General features: G+C 36.1%; 1 protein-coding gene across 1 annotated transcript in view; it reads right to left on the bottom strand.

Moving 5' to 3' along the window:
- The window catches only part of LOC107562932 (rho GTPase-activating protein 7-like), a 141430-nt gene that overhangs the window by 104610 nt on the left and 18244 nt on the right, over positions 1-18576 (bottom strand). Inside the window, exons 3-4 of the mRNA XM_016247690.1 lie at positions 16298-16447; positions 15218-15358 (exon numbers count right to left, since the gene is read on the bottom strand). Coding sequence (XP_016103176.1) covers positions 15218-15358; positions 16298-16447 — 291 coding nt within the window. The remainder of the gene's footprint in view (positions 1-15217; positions 15359-16297; positions 16448-18576) is intronic.

Raw genomic sequence — 18576 nt, 5'->3', positions numbered from 1 at the left:
AGATACCCCCACACACACACACACACACACACACACACACACACACACACACACACACATGCTTATGTACCCTCTAAAATGTCTGATAGTCTATTCTATCGTCATCTGACTAAATGTGATTATACATAATTTGTTAGATCATGTGTGTATTTACTGATAACGCTGCTAAAAGTTTATTTTTCAACAAGGATTAGGGGAGTATGAGACAAAAAGAGCCCTGCTGCATATTTTTACCATGTTGGCAGGTCTTAGTGGGAAAACACACAACTGAACCCCCCCCCACAAAAAAAGTGTGTGTAAGTGATTATTTTAGCCACAGACTTGTGCCTGGAAAAATTATTTATGCGTTTGCTAGACAAAGGTATTTTTATGGTTTTCAAATTTAGCACAATTGTGATTTTGGTTAAATACCTTTGTAAAGAATTCCTGTGTTCAAACAGGAAGTTTTGGTGGGACATATTGAAGGGGTTTTCCAAAAGGCTTTAGCTATGTCATAACAGTGAAGCATGATTTGCTACTGTCAGTTGTAGGCAGTATTATGGGGCAGGACATTCTCATTGTTGAGAGCATTTGATTGAATAAAAATATACATATTGCAGGATGAGTCATCAACACTTTGAATGAGTTCTCCTGTGAAAGTCACTGCAGATTTTAAATGTCTATCTGTTATACGTTAAAAATGCTAATGGTGGTTGGTGCTGATAACCTCGCGGGCAGTGCACCAACGTGTAGCGCCATTGCAATTTGGGCGTCCCGAGTTCGAGTCCCAGATTGCGGACATTTCCCGATCCTATCCCCCTCTCTCTCCCACATCGGTTCCCATCCACTTACTGTCCTATCTAAATAAAGGCATAAAAACACCAAATATAAATCTAAAAATAAAATAAAATAATGCTAATGGTATGCACTATAGTGTTGTTATTGCTACTAAAACTATGAATATTGTTTTAATAAAAAAAGCAAAGTTGAAATTAAATATAAATATTAGATGAAAAACTTAAATAAAAAAAAAGAAAACTAACTGAAATTGGTTTAAGTTTAAGATGAAATACTAAAACTAAAATAAAACATGAAATTGACAAAAGCACTTAAAAAAGCAACTTAAAATTACTCAAACTAAAATTAATACCAAAACTGAAAATATAAACATACAAGCTAGTTCAAAGCTAAATAATATATTAGCGTAATAGTAAAACATAAAAAAAAATTGCTAGGATATAGATGACCTCAAAGCTAAAATACATGGACAAAAAGCCATGAAACTCTAAATTTGATTTAACAGGGCCTCTAAATGACTCTCTTTCCTGAAACAGAGCATTGGCTATTAATATCTGTTCCTTTGTTAGTTGTTCATTATTGTTCATTATTCTCATGTGTTGACTTTTTTTTAGTCAGGCCAAACAGGAATTTCTGTGGATCCGAAGGAATGTCGGGGTCTCCGTCTCTGGGTGACCTTCATCCACAGAACTTCTGCTCTGTCCGCTGATCTTTGACCTTGTGTAATCCTGAAATCCATGGAAACGATCATACTGACAGAAACACCTCCATCATCTCCCTCGAAAGAGTGATGCATCCTGTTATATGAAGAATGTGGCTTTCTCTTCAAAACATCAGAGCATATTCTTCTTCTTTATCTATCTTTATCTTCCATGTTTTTTTCATGTTCTATCTCTCTCCCCAATTCCTTTATTGCCCTCTGTTATCACATTCTCTTAATTTGTCTACCCTGTTCTTTGTTTCCACATTCTTCCGCTTTTGTTAACGTACCCTCATCCCTGCATCCACCCATCCTCCTTACATGAAGCCAGATGCATGCTGGGAATTATCTTCATGTATGCAAGGGGTACGAGTGGCTTATCTAAGGAGCAGTGTGAATGTGTGTTTAACAAGATAACTGCATGATTGTGATCTTAATGGACACAGTGTACATTTAAAAACACTTTGTTTTTGTGTTAGTATCGAAAATGTCCCTATTATTTTCATAGCATGGTGTGTGAATCAGTGTACAGAGATATGGAAACATTCTAAAAGGATTCTTGGCATTAATGACCAGAAAACGTTTAAAAGGTGAAGTGTGTGGTTTATGTGCCTCTAGAGGCATCAAATGGAATTGCAAAAAATTCAATAAAAAGTACGTGAAAAACAGTGAAAATGTGAGCTTAAAAATTTGAGCTGAGTGGTACGTCAGAATTCATCGTATTTGTAAAACAGTATGTGAAAAGTACCTAAAAAGTGTGCATCTATTGGACACTTACTATCCCATAATGCCACGGTAGAGGATTTTTGAATGGCAGTGAAGTAACGCTGTAGGTCACATGACAGTGACAACATGACAAATCTGGATTTCATTCATACTACACACTTTCATACTATATAGAATGTATTTTTTAACGGTTGTGAAGCAATTTTCACCTTTAATATAGCTAATTTCTGAAATTCGCTGGTTAGACTGAAGACATTTCCTCTCCTAAAATATTCTAACCAACAGTACTGTTTCTCCATAACTAAAGACAAATCCACCCATTGCATTCCTCTCCTTGTTGATGGTGCTGCCACTAAAATCTGGATAAAGCATTGTCTTGCACCCAATCTGTCTAGGGAACTCACAGACGCCAATACACACATTACTCACACATACCTGAATATGGTTTATCTGAACCATACACACACAGTTAAACATACATAATCAGTAAAAATAAATCAATAAAAACTCCCCAACAACAATGATGGTTCTCAGATATACGGCTAAATAATGAACTTAGGGAGTTAGCTAACAGCAAAAAAGTCCTATACTGGCACACTGCAAGCTATCAGCAATAAATCACCCACAAACACTCATACATACACATGCATGCCAACCAGGCCTGGTACTAGGCTCGCTGGATTGGGGGGGGGCAATCAGAAATTGTGGTAGGGCAGCACTTTCTAGGGTAATATATTCATAGTTTACTTTTATTTAGGCTACTCAATTTTCAGTCTTGCATTTTGTGTCTGTGTGAGTACGTACAGAAATGTTAAATATGTGTGTAGACAATATTAAGCGAATCAAGCGAATCACACCCACTGCTCCGGGTGTGTGTTCACGGTGTGTGTGTGTGTTCACTGCTGTGTGTGTGCACTTTGGATGGGATAAAGGCAGAGCACTAATTCCTAGTATGGCACCTCACTTTTCACTTTCACTTATCAAAGCTATGAAAACCTCCATTACACGACATTTATGAATGTCCTCATTTATAAATACAATACATAGTTTTTTGTATATTATAATATAATATTCAGGGCTGTCGCGATTCGTCGAATTTATTCGACTATTCGATTTTTTTTTTTTAATCCTCGACTTCATTTTGCTGCGTCGACTAACCGGCAAAATACCGGAAGTGGCGCATTTCACGGACGAGAATCCATAAAACACATTATTAGACCGTTTCCCAAGGCTGCATGATATATTAAACCCATTTAAAAATCATTATTAAGCATAATTGTGAATTCACAACCGCTACGATTTAATTAAATGAGTATATGCGATGCAGTTCTAATACTGGCCATATGCACCGTTCATACGGGACACATCCTGGCCAGGATTTTAATATTGCATAAAACATCCAAAGCGGTTTGACCAATAACATGCAGGTATTGTATATAATCGACCAATCGTGTGGCTGCGCGTGAGATGGTGAGATCTACAGGAACGTTTAAAGCGATGCAAATATGCGCACGTGTTTGTTCGTTTGACTTGAAGCGTCGTTACGCACCGAAAAAAAAAAAAAAGACACCAAAGTAGGTGCAAGAGCTATTTGAAAGCATAAGGAGCCGTCTGCTCTGCTCTCTATAGCTCTCATGAATGTCATACAATGATCGACCTGCACAGTGCAAACAGCCAAAACATGGATATTTTAGGCAATATTAAAATGGCCGGGACATGTCACGTATGAACGGTGCATATGGCCAACCTAGCAACAAGTGTTATCACTATGTCAGAGACATGCTAGCTTTCCCAAGGCAGATGAATAATCGAGCCGTTCATGCCAATGAAGGCTAATGAAGGAAGACACACACTCACACAAAAATAAATTCAGTATACAGTTTATTTAAAATAGGATATACTAAGTAGGCTTACAGGCAAGCAGGTGATTGTGATTGTAATAAAGGGAATTTTATACTTCACTGAACAGAAATGCACTGTTGTGTTTTCTGCTTGGATGTTACAGTTAGCTTTTTATTATTATTTATAATAAGATTTTGTGGCTATGAGTTCAAATGTCATTATGTGCATAATTGTCAATTTTTCCGTTGAACAAAGTGACTGATCCTTATTTAGATAGTACAAATAATAAGTGTTTAATGCTTATTTTTTATTTATTTTATTTTTTTGGCTGGACATTTTTGGGGGGGCACAAGGAGATTCTGGGGGGGCATAGCCCCCCCCCCAGACCCGGCCCTGATGCCAACACCAACGGGACTGTAAAGTATTGTGCAAAATATACCTCAACGTGCATTAAAAACTCCACAACCCATCGACTCAGGTTTCGCAACCATAATTTGAAATTAGGAGTCTGCAAAGACTATATGAAACATGATGCAATAGAGCGTTAGCCATATTATCATAGCGTGACTGTGACCACCACAGTAACACATTCTACATTCCTCTATGTGTAGGCCTGTTGTTTTCTCAAATTCACAGAAACAACTGAAGGCCACCGACAGTGAAATGCTATTAATAATTCGGAGAGCTTCTGGCATACTCGGAATATCTATATTTGAGTCCGAGCACTGTTATCATGTGCTATCCCAAACACACCACCCACCACCCTCATACGAGTGGGAAGAGGGATAAAATGAGCTCAGAACAAAAGAATAAAAGATAGAGAGGAAGCAGGGAATGAGGTGGCAGAAAAATAGGACAATGAGATCAAATGAATAAATAACATAATGAAAAGCAAAACAGGCAAGCGTCACTATTACTATCACTCATACTGCTGGTCAAGGGTTTACTGAAATTATTAATTGATCTAAAAACTGCATATGGAAATACATTTAAAAATTAAATTTAAAATATATAATTGTTATTACATTGTTTATTATGTTATATTAATTAATTACACATTTAAAAATCATTATTTTATATTATAAAAATATTAAATTGCATTTGTGTTACAGACTTTAATGATACATCAAATCATGTGGCCTGTTGAGAAGTGCACTATTACTTTCATAAGTAATTGAACAAATGATTTTCGTCTGCAAGATGAAAATTCCCAGATTTATAATGAAGAAGAAATTCAAACCATTTCTAAAGTAAGCAGCCAGCTAGCAGTAAGCACAGAACTTCCATAATTGAAAAAAATTGTTTTCGTCTGCAAGAAAAAAATTCTAATGCAGCCAGCTAGCACTAAACAACCAGCAAACAGCCACCTAGCAAGTGTACTCGTACATTCATAAGTTGATCGAACAAATTATTTCATCCACAACACTCTATCATCACACCATAGACAAAATTTGAACCAAAGGATAACATTTCACTGTCTTAAAATTGAAAATTGTGTTTGGAATAAATTGTTTATAATGTAATAATTTTACAGGGTCCATCACACTTGCCTGGCAGCACTGGACCACCCAAGCACATGTCATGTTACATTTCAGTCATGAGAGTGAGAGTTTTTTTTTTTTGTATGTGTGTTTAAGTATGCAATTGTGTGTGTCCCCAGTCATTATGGGGCAGGATTGGGTCACATTTTTTGGCCTGTAAGGTCCCTGGGCACAGGTTGTCACGGCATTAGGGATCAGAGGTTGTATCAGGTGTCCAACAGAAAAAACAACGAAGTAGACCACTCAAGTATTAATTTACTCCGTGTGTGTGTGAGAGAGAGAGCGAGAGAGCGAGAGAGCGAGAGAGAGATGGGATAAACACCAAGCAGTTAAACACATTTAACCAGTTGGCAGGGCAGAATCACGTGGATATACACTGAAGGTAAACATTCACCACAAGTTAACAAGTTATACTGGGAATATCTGAAGTCAAACACATTTTCATTAATTAAAACTCCAACAAACAAATATGTTGTGCTTATCAAATCAGACAACAGTTCCACAGGTTAAACCAAACTACTGTTAAAATTACAATCAAGTACTTTAGTATGTTCAGCACATCAAAACAAGTGTACTTCTTTAAAGCACGCTAAATTAAAACATAATGATTTAATATATACTTTAAAATAAAACTTTTAATTTACATTGTTATATGGGGGGGGCTGTTTTTTATTGTAATTTGTGGAGTTTGTTACAACTTTGCTCATACTTGGGGTTAGGATTTTTTTTAAAACCACATATCCCTAAGTTTTACATTTTGGCAAGTAAGTCACGACACACTGGTTGTGCTACAGACATTGTGTGGCTTTTAGAGAAGTGAGCTATTGTTTTTCTAAGCAACCAGACTACAAATGGCAGTAATTAAATTTAAAAGTAATATCATAGCATCTGACTTGGGCTCTTTTGACTTTTGACACCCCAGCAATGCCCTAGCAACCACCCCACAACACCCTAATATAACATCAGTGAGAAAATGATTAAATCTAATTCTACATCGCTACATTGCCTTAAAGATTCTGCTTATAAATCTATTGAAGTTTTGAAGAAAAAAAAAGATAAGTAGTTGTGTGCGAATGTGTGTGTGTGTGTGTGCAAGTTGAGCAGGTTGAACTGCAGAGTTTACCAGCCCCCTAGTCTGGTTAAGAATGTGCAGCTGGTAGGGGTCAGATTGGCCCACCCAAAGTCTGAGTGGGTAAGGTGTGTGAGTGTGAGTGTCTCGATGACACATATACACACACTCACACATAAATGTAATGATAAGGATACTTATATACATATTCTTTACACACAAATACACTTATATATATTCAAGTACACACAAACCAAGTTCTTTTTGCCTCAGGTCTCGGAAGGGACCTTATTTAGTTTTTTTTTTCCCTGAACATATATACATGGCGTTTGTAGAATGTGTAGACACACAGATGCTATCTACACCCCCCGAACCTCAAACATTTTCCATAACTAATGAAGACATTCCAGCACGTGCACTGAGAAACGTGGGAAAAAAACGACCTCTCTCTTTTTTTCCTCCTCCTTATTGAGAACACCCCCTTCTTTACCCCATAATAACTTCCATATGTTCTATGTGAACCATTTTGGCAGGAAGTGATGTAAATTGTCCCTCAGGGCATGTTACATGGTGTGAACTGTATTCCTGACTCAGTGATCACTCAAAACATAGCTCCAATCCAAGCTAACAGCCAGCTGCATACGGAAATGATCCTATCATTTTAATGAGAATTTGAACGTACAGAACTCAGAAAACCAATATACTTGTTCTCACCCATAAGTGTCCTTCGAAAAATATTCTGGTGTTTCTTTCCTTACCATTTTGTGAAATAAAAAAAAAAAAAAATTTACAATTTAAAAAATAATCATATCATGCTACTGTAAAACACATGTATCTATCTTTCCCGCATGTGGTATGGTCTGAACAATATGATGGCTAGGGACCCAAAGGAAGTAAATGTACAACAGTGGACAGGATAAACAATTACACTGCGTACTAATTCTATTTATGAAGGACATAACAACGACCATGACTGATCCTAGGCTACTAGTATTTTAAGGAGTTTTGTCTTGCCATAGTTACTCAATAGAGGTTTTCAAAGCACTATTATTCATAGGTTTGGAACAGTTTGTACACTATTAAAAAAATGCAACGGTGCCATAGAATAACCATTTAAAAAAAAGAGCCTTTAATTATTTTTCTCAGTGTGAAGAATTTTTCCACTATAAAGAACCTTTTGCACAGTGGAAAGTTTCCATGGATGTTTACGGTTCTTCAGGGAACAATTTATACCAATAAAGTACCTTTATTTTAAGAGTGTACTGTAAAAGTGGTGTCGGGTCAATTAGGTACACTATTCTTGTGACTTGAAAGTTCAGTCTAATTTCCTACAGGCTAGAAAGGTTGTGGGTTGAATACAAGATCAGGAACTACATCTCATTTCTGTAAAGCATCGTACTCTTAGGCTGATGATACACGGGACAACTTTTTGCGCAATGTTGCTGTCAATGGGCAACCAGGTGAGACACAGGGCCCATGACTGATCTTAAGTATTAGATATAAATTTGTTACCCATTCTCAGTGTGAAAGTGCCCAAACAACGTTGTTCAAAAAAAGTTGCCCCGAGTATCATCAGCCTTAGAACATTCCCTGCAAATGTCACTAACCTCACAATAGCTGGTATTTTCCTCTTTTTTCCGGCCCTAATTGACTCCATGGATTAGAGAAAGAGAGTCAGGATGCTAATCCCTGTAATCCAGTATAATCCAGGCTCCAATAACAATGGAAGACGCTGAATTAAGCAGACGGCACTTTGGGAAAACAAGAAATGAGGCTAACCTATGGAGCAGGATTAGAGTGCCATGCAGAGGCACACAAGGAGGGCGGTAATTACCCTGCTGGGCACAGTGGTCCGAGAAAGTGACACAAAAGCAAGACCAATGCTGTCTGAATGCTAACAATCAAAGATGATCGAGGATTTATAAATTTTTCTCTTTAGTAAAAGACTCTATATAAGTACGTTTCAGAAGAGATCAACCCCACAAACTGTGCTAAGATACTAAAGTCTTCAAGTTTGCAATAACAAATGAAAGTCACATTGTGAAATATAAAGTTGCAGTTGAGGAAAGTCAAAATAACAAGAAATAAAGCTGCAACATGTAAAACATAAAATCAAACTATTAAATATGATTATATTATGAAATATAACACCACGCCTATTAAATATAGAAATGGGCTTCTATACATGAATACATCAAAGTACAGCATTATGTGAAATTTATGTTCAAATTTTCTTGAAATTACATTCATTATATTTAATACATAAGCTTGTGGGTGTGTACTGTACATAACACATGTTTCCTCTCCTCTGTCTGTGCATGTTTGCATATTTACATCATGATTTATAGTTATCGATGCTTTCACAAATGGGGGACTCTGTCACGCACATCTTTCCATCTCCTGCCATTCCGCACCTTTAAATTTATAGACAACAAATGACTGTACTTCACTTTGGCTGCCAACCTCTGTTTGATATACAAATATGACATCAGTTCCGACAGATGAAAACCCCTTAAGAAAGATAGATTTCTTATGCTGAGACCTCAGGGGCCTCAGACAAATATATTGAGTTCTACCCATGCCGGGCCAATGAACTGTCAACATCACAATGCTAGCCAAATACACAAAATGTCTTATGCTCCTGACAAGCTTGAGTTATGAGATGAAAGTTGGCTGAAACATTCAGGGATCTGGATCATGTGAGGAGAAAAACAAAGACTGTAATATAGTCAACACAACCAAATGTGTAAGATGTACTAAATGTTTTCCCTTATATTCAGACTGATGAATTGAGATGAATGAATGAACCAAGGACTGATCTAAGTACTCATTGTAGATACCATTGAAATTAATCTGAAGGGTGGGAAAGCATATTCATAAGGCGGCTTAGATGTTCTCCATGACTGCCAGTGTCCCCTAAACACAACTATCTATTTCTTTTCAATCCTCTTACATAACCAGAACCTCAGAATGGGTCATTGTGATGTGTAAAATCAATGATATCATATGTGTCATGTCATGTTCCCCCTATTTTCTCTGGCACACAGAGCAAGATAAAGCCCTTGTTTTGGGCTGTAAGAGTGCCTGATACAGCATGCCTGACCTTGAACACCTCGGAAAACAGCGATTTCCTGCTTAAGGACAAAAAGAGGTTACATTTTCCACATCCTTCTCAAAAAATCAATCTTTTTTTGACACCCATTCTCTCACTCATTCTCACCAAAGCCACTTTTAAACTGGGAAAAATTAGCCTACTCCACAGTTTTGCTGTTTGTCCGTATTTAACTGAGAGAGAGAGAGAGATCTGGTTCTTCTGTCTCCAACAGAAGAGGGTCTACAGCAAAACATAGACATCCTGCACAAGTTCTGTCAGACCTGGGCCCTGACGATTAATCCTAACAAAACCAAAGTACTAACATTCCAGAAAAGACCCAGAGTTCAGGGAAAGAGACATAACTTCACTCTCGGTGTTACCAAAATTGAAAATGCCACAAACTACACATACCTCGGGCTGAAGATAAATGCAACCAGCAAGCTACATTTGGCTGTGAATGAACTGAAAGAGAAAGAAGGGCCTTTTATGCCATGAAAAAATCTATCCAAATTGAAATACCAATTAGAATATGGCTCAAAATATTCCAATCAGTCATAGAACCTATTGCATTATATGGCAGAGAAGTGTGGGGTCCTCTCCTAAATCACAAATTTGAAAAATGGGACAAAAATCAGATTGAAGCCCTGCATGCTGAGTTCTGTAAAAGTATCCTCAGAGTACAGAGGAGCACACCGAACAACGCGTGCAGGGCAGAATTAGGCCAATACCCTCTACTAATGCGCATTGAGAAAAGAGCCATCACATTTTGGAAACACCTAAAAATGAGTGACCCCAACTCTTACCATTTTAAAGCCCTTAAAAACCATGAAGTGAACCCTGAAAAAAGTCCCCTGATTCAGACGGTCCTGAAGCTGCAAAAACAAACTAACATGACTAACAACATCCAGCATCAGGACTCTGAAATATTCATCCACAAAATTCGGCCCAACCAAATTATAAAAGCACAAAAAGAAAATTATCTAACCTATTGGACTGAAACAACAGAAAAACAAAGTAAACTTGAATGTTATTTGGCCCTAAATAGAGATTACACTGCTGCAGAATATCTGAGTACAGTGCAAGACTGTAAATTAAGAAGACAAATGACGAGGTGCAGACTGAACAATCAAACTCTTACTATAGAGATGGGCAGATATCGACAGCACTGGCTGTCCAAAGAGAGGTGCATCTGCCCATACTGTAATCATGGGGAAGTGGAGTCTCACCTCCTCACCAGCTGCCCTAACTATGAAGAAATTAGAAAGAATGTTTATCCCAAATTTGAAATACTTTACCCTGACTTCAAAATGTTAAACAAGAAAACACAACTTCAATACTTATTAGGTGAAAAACAAGATTGTATCTTACTAGCAGCAAGATACATTGATGTCTGTCACAAAAAGAGGGAGGAGTCAACAAATCAGTGATGCGCCCACACACACACACACACACACACACACACACACCACACACACAACCCACACAACATTGAATTATAAATTGTACAGTCATGCCAATAAAGCAATTTTTGAATTTGAATTTGAATTTGAATTTGAGAGAGAGAGAGAGCGAGAGAGAGAGAGAGAGAGGGGAAAAGAATAACTTTTATTTCAGCTCCATTAAGAGAAATGGAGGTCAATTATTCATAAAACAGGGAAGATGGTAACATAAGAGTTTTGAATTAATTAACATGGGAAAATATTCAATTTAGAGGTAAAAATGAATGATGTTTGTAGTGAAAACGGATTTTAAAAAACACTCAAAAATACTGAAATATTTTAGGTTGAGAAAATATGCTGGAATGTGTATAATTTCTTTAAATCATACTTTTGTTGTTGCTGCTGTTATTTTTGAAAGAAGTGTATTATACTCAGAAATTATTCTAATATGCTGATTTGGTGCTCAAGAAACATTATTATTATTAGTAGTAGTATTATTATTATTATTATCATCAATGTTGAAAACAGTTGTGCTGCTTAATACTTTTGTGAAAACCATGATACTTTTTGTTTTGCAGTAGGCTTGATTCACTGTTTCAAGTTTTAACTGGTTTATTCAATCGTTTTGATGAGAATTTTTCACAGGAAGTGTTTATTTGTGGTTTTAAATATATTCGGAAAAACAGATTCTGTTGCCAGTTGTTGAATTTTCTTCTAGGTCAGGCAAAAATGGCAATTTATGATACCAGGAAAATAAAGATTGAACAAAATTTAAGTAGTAATTTACAAATTGTGTTTTTTAACCTTGTGAAATCTAGAATTTTGATTGATTTCCGGTATTATAAGGCTATGGGAGATCTTATGCTTTTTTAAGCGATTTGGTGTCATAAAAGGGCTCTGTGTGAAGTTATTGATGAGGATTTAGAGTTTGCCATTTTTTAAATCTTTGTATGTTGTTAATTTGTTTTGGGTTTTGTATTTTGAGTTTTGTGCAATGTAGGGGTTGATTGTGTAATGTGTTTAAAAAAAGAATTGTAATAAAGGTGTGTTGAAATTCAATTCTCTCTCTCTCTCTCTCTCTCTCTCTCTCACACACACACACACACACACACACACACACACACACACACACATTTGTTTCTGTGAATTGTGGGGACTTTCCATAGACTTCTATTGCTTTTATACCGACCAAACGATATTTTCTATCCCCTAACCCAACCCTAACCCTAAGCCTACCCCTTACAGAAAACCTGTTTGCATTGTTACACTTTCAGATAAACAGGCCGGTCCCCACAATGTCAAAAATTTCAGGTTTTACTATCCTTGTACTATCCATTTGGTCCCCACAATGTAGCATAAAGAAGTACACAGACACACACATACACACACACACACACACAGTTAATTTCAGACCATGCAAAGGCCATGAGCTAGAAGGTGACTAATGCATTTTCAAACAGGCCCTTATGAGTCCTCATGATTTCATGACTGACACAGCTTCTAGTCCTTTCTCTCAGCATCTATTTATTTAGCTTTCTGGTCATGGAGACTATGAGCATGTACACAGACGTTACCAGCATAACATTGCTTTCTGGTATGGACATACAGTGACGCCTCAATAAACTTCATTCTGGGCATTCACTGTCACTGCTACTGTGGATCTTAAAAACATACATTAGCAATGAAGGGTAGCCGTGGCCTTGCAGCACTCCATTAGTGTTTAACATACCTTAGCAAGAGCAAAGAGGCTTGCGTGCAAATTCTGCGTATGTGCTAGTTAGCTTGTGTGTGTATCAAAAGGCCTAATCTTTCATGTGTTTACCAGGTACACTTATGCAATCCAGTGAGGAATGGCAGGAATGAACAAACAGAAAGGTGTGAGTAGAAGCTTACAAATGTGCACACACACACTTCATGGTTGCAGATATTGAATAAGTGTCAGGGTAAACAGTAGTCTCTCTTGTAAACAGGAATGGCTTTATGCGTACTTTGCAACACGTGTTCCACACTATATATGATGTCTGCGGGTACTTGCTCAAACGTTTAAACTTGCATTCCATGTGCCTTTCATTATAGTGTTTAATTATCTTTTTTCTGACTCCATTGCTCATCTCTCATCTCCTTGACCTGTGTCTGAGCACTCTGCTATGTTGACCCATTAATCAAGATTAAATGGATACAGCCATTCAACGAGCAACTTGCTTAACATTACCTCAGTCAAGATGACTACAGACTGAAAGATGAAGCAAAAGGGATCATATTGAGACAAGGCAGAAATCTGAGTCCAGATTAGATTCACAAACAGTAATATATTGTGAAAATGTTTGCAATTAAAAATAACTTGTTTCCTACTTTAAGATATTTTTAATGCTTTTTTAAGCATTTTTAAATGCTTTTTGCCCCTTGATGGCAAAGTTGAATGCTGATTTGGTGCTCAAGACATTTGTAATTATTATCAATGTTGAAAACAGTTGTGCTGGTTAATTTTTTTTTGTGGAAACCATGATATACACTGAACAAAATTATAAATGCAACACTTTTGTTTTTCATGAGCTGAACTCAAAGATCTAAGACTTTTTCTATGTACACAAAAGGCCTATTTCACTCAAATATTGTTCACAAATCTGTCTAAATCTCTGTTAGTGAGCACTGTCAGAAATCGTCTCAGGGAAGCTCATCTGCATGCTCGTCATCCTCATTGGGGTCTCGACCTGACTGCAGTTCGTCGTCGTAACCGACCTGAGTGGGTAAATGCTCACATTCGATGGCGTCTGGCACTTTGGAGAGGTGTTCTCTTCACAGATGAATCTTGGTTTTCACTGTAGGGCAGATGGCAGACAGCGTGTATGGCGTCGTGTGGGTGAGCGGTTTGCTGATGTGTGTATATATATATATATATATATTTTTTTTTTTATTATTATTATTATATTATGATATTATGGAATAATTAGTATATATATATATATATATATATATATATATATATATATATATATATATGTGTGTGTGTGTGTGTGTGTGTGTGTATTTTTATTGTAATTAAATTGTTTTGTATTGTTACTGTATAAAATTAAACAGATTAAACATTACAATTAAAGATGAATATCATCAGACACATAAATTAAACAGCATTTAAATAACATATATAAGAAGATTAATGTCTTCAGGCACATTATTTCAATTTATATATCCAATATAATTTTTTTTCAAAAGTGCTATTCAAAGGTTTTTGATGTCATTGACTGATCAACTGGAAGAATATTGACTTTGACATTGATAAACAACATCATCTTTTATGTCCTTCCTCACATTCACTTACTCAGATCTGCCTTTACTCATTTGTTTCTCCTCCCAAACAAACCTTTTTAAACCTTGTTCACACATACAGAAATGAAAACATTCTCTCCATCTTTTCCTGACACTCACTGACACTTTAAGTGTTGTTTGCCATGTGCAAACAACAAGCATGTAATGGGTAATCAAACAGAAGTTTTTTACGCTCAACTCAGAATGCAAACTCACATACAATCTCACTTGCACTCACAGACATACAGACATGTGCATGAGGGGAAGAAATGTATTGTAAGGAATGTTTCTCAGTGTGTTTTAGCTGGTGGAAGTTGGCAGAGAGTAAAAGCTGTTATTATAATGTTTCAGCAGCTTTAGCCACTCAGAGAGAAAGAAAATGATGAGAGACAAGATGAGAGAGAGAGAATCTTTCCTCAGTACACTTTAAAGTGGCTGCTGGAACCACAGCACACTCTAATTTACTGTTTACTGTCATTCAGCATATACAGAAAAGCATATGTAATTGTTGGACACTTAAGAGACACTTAAGAGATGATTGACACCAGGTTTAACCAATTCCAGAGCCATGGGAATGTATGAATGGTATGTAAAGGTGCTCTTCACATCAGTGAATAGCTGACCTGCTCAGGTGACTGGAAACTGCAAGCCTTGTATAAGCTATTTATGTTTGATTTGATAAATTGTTCCACAACAGGTAATTCCAGGTTTTGGTTAACTAACCTCATTTTTTGGTCTAGCTCCAGAAGTTCCAGAGGGTCCTGATGATGACAGCGATGACGAAGAGCGATAAAGTGGGGCATTTAGAGACTGTGATGAGGCTGAACGACTTCCTGCTGAATCCAGCACTTCTAAATCAACTTCCTGTTTAGGAAAAGAGTAACATTGTCCTACTTTAAATGCAAAAACACATACTTAACAATTGCTGAAATGAAATGTATGTTTATTTGACATAACATTCACTAAATTATAAATAATTTGAAAGTGAATATATATTGAAAACAAAATGATTTGAAATTGCTAAAAAAAAAAAAAAATCTGTAAAAATAAACGGATTTGTTTATGCAGTCTATAAACACCTACATTAGAAGATATCACTGCTGGATTCAACAAAGTTTTTAAGGTATGTGAAAATAAATGTTCATTAGATATTCAAAGACTGGTTTAAATTTTAAAAATGTGTATTTGCTGAATGTTTACTTCTTTTTACTAAACTCTTTAACTTTTTTTAAGATTTTATTACTAAACGCTCAGAATCTGGCATTGTCAGTCTGTCAAAATAAAAGTCCAACTTTCGACATATCGCTCAATGCCGATAATCATAAAAAAATACCAAATACTGGCCTGTATTTCAGCCTTGGTGATATATCAGTCAACTACTAAAGAATTATATATAGATCTAGTGGTGGTACTGAATGTCTAAAGCAGCTGTTGACCATTATTTCATTGTATCATCACAAGACTTGGCAACACTTTAGTATAGGGACCAATGCTCACTAGAATTAACTCAATTAGAAAAATCTCAATTAACATTAACAACTAGTTGCTTGCCAATTATTAACATATTGGCTGTTTATTAGTACTTATTCTCCATGACCATATTCTACATCCCTAATCCTACCCAATACCTAAATTTAACAACTACCTACTAACTATTAATAAGCAGCAAATTAGGAGTTTGTGAAGGCAAAAGTCATAGTTAATGGTTTGTTAATAGTGAGAGTTGGAGCTTAAAATAAAGTGTGACCCAACATGAGATTCGTGTATAACTTGCATGAAATCTTCTGAATGGTGGCCACTCACCGAGATGATCCGCCTCTTTAAATTGGGAGTGCCATTGAGGGAGGAGCTTAGAGCATTCTCAATCTCTTTGTCCAGCTGATCCAACTTCATTATTAACAGAACCATTGAGTCCAAACGTGACCTTTCCTTTTCCCTCTCCTCCCGTGGGCTCTGACATGAGAAAAACAGTTTTGTATAATCAGATTTTATTTGAGAAATGTAATCTTAAAACCAACACTGACATTAATCTGATCGCTCCCGATGACAATTCTTTAAACATATGTCACAGCAGACCAGGCGGCGACTCGACTGAAGACGGGACTTTTCCATACAAGCTGAGGGAACACTTCAGTAGATTTAATCTAATCTTTTTTTACCCTTACTGGTGGATAATGCTATTAAAGGAATAATTAACCTAAAATAGAAATTATGTCATTATTTACTTGTGTCATTTCCAAACCTGTAACACTTTCTTTTGGCAATAGGAAACAAAATATTTTTGAATGGCCTAGGTCCAAGGGCCTAAATCTTGCTAAAAATAAATTTAACTAAATGTAAATTACACACACATACGCACACACACACACACACACACACACACACACACACACACTTCTGTGAATTGTGGGGATTTTTCATAGACTTCTATTAATTTTATACTGACCAAACAATATTTTCGGGACCGCAGGCTGGTCCCCACACTGTCAATAATTTCAGGTTTTACTATCCTTGTGGGAAAATTTGGTCCCCACAATGTAGCATAAACAAGTACACACACACACACACACACACACATTTGGCATGGACACCATATTTTACACTGGCAGAGTTATTAAAGTATTAGCACAGGACTACAGAGAGAGAGAGAGAGTAGAAGACAGAAGTTGTAATGCTACTCAAGCAGAGAGGAATGATGCTGGCACTTGCCCCGTGTCTGAACCAAGCCTGTGCAAACAGCCCCACACAAAGCAGTGCAGTGTGTAAATGGTTTGCATAGCTTTTACTGGTATTTACCCTTAATTCACGCTTGTCTGTCACAGAGCACACAGCGAGAGAAAGAGAGACACTTTGCTAGTAATGAGCTAACAAACATACGATCCATTGTTCAAAACACACATTTTTACCTCCAGACAACTTGAAGGTTTTTACGAGTTTGTTTTTGTTCTAGTATTTCAATATAGAGCACACATCATCAGGATTAGCTGGTAGACTTCTTTCATTAACACAAGTTCACGCAACTTGGTACTGTCTGGCACCTAAATCAACATAAAAAAGAGCACAAGTACTGTATATGATCTAATATGCTTGTACTACAGGAAACAAAGTATTCTTAAACCATGCATAGCTTTTCATAAACAACTGAATTAATTTGTAATCTGTATTCACTGAAAATCTATTTCAAATTTGCATATTTGCATCACGCCAGGATTGATCAGTCATTGATTAGAAAAGCATGAATATTTTATTCAAAATGTCCTTTTGTGCTACACTGAAAGCAGGTTGACATGAAGGTAAGTAAATAAGTTTTAGTTTTAACTTTAATTCAAAAACTGTCATGCTGTAAAGAGATTTTGGCTTCCATTTACATACTGACAAATTCATTACAGTTACAAGGGCATTTAGTTCTACTGATTAGGTGTGACTGATGCAGGTGTTGACAAATTTAGCACATCATCCCAAAGGATGTGCGTGTACAGTATGTGTGTTGTGTTTCACTTTTTTTCTTCACATTTTTTCAATTTCCTTGAATCGAAAATCCATGTACAGCATTGTTTTTATACAAAACAAGCTAAAACACACTGTGCTTTCACATGTAACGTTTTCCCCCTCTCAATCTGAAGAACACACAATCATGCCCCTCATGACACATCAGCTGACAACAGGACTAGAGAAACACATTCACTCTGACATATTCACAAGTCTTGAATCTTTACTGTGCAGTTTTTTTAAATAATTTGTAAATTATATATATTTTTTGTCATTTTTATTAGTTTTATTTCTTCTTCTTACTATTATTATTTTAATGTCTACATTTTTTTTTTATCAAGTTTTAGTTTATTTAGTTTTATGAATTTTAGTACCTCAAATTTACTATTCCTTAGAAATGTTGCATTGGCAACCAGTTGAAAAAAGTTTAAGATTTTTATATTGTATTTTATTTTAGTTATGTTATTTAAAATAATGTTTTTATTTTAGTTTACAACAAACAAATAAATAAATAAAGGAATATATATATATATATATATATATATATATATATATATATATATATATATATATATATATATAAAATAAAATGT

Source organism: Sinocyclocheilus grahami, unplaced genomic scaffold (assembly GCF_001515645.1).
Source record: "Sinocyclocheilus grahami isolate Dianchi unplaced genomic scaffold, SAMN03320097.WGS_v1.1 scaffold848.1, whole genome shotgun sequence".
Taxonomy (NCBI): Eukaryota; Metazoa; Chordata; class Actinopteri; order Cypriniformes; family Cyprinidae; genus Sinocyclocheilus; species Sinocyclocheilus grahami.
Note: the sequence above shows the minus strand (reverse complement) of the source record. Positions and strands in the feature narration are given on the sequence as shown.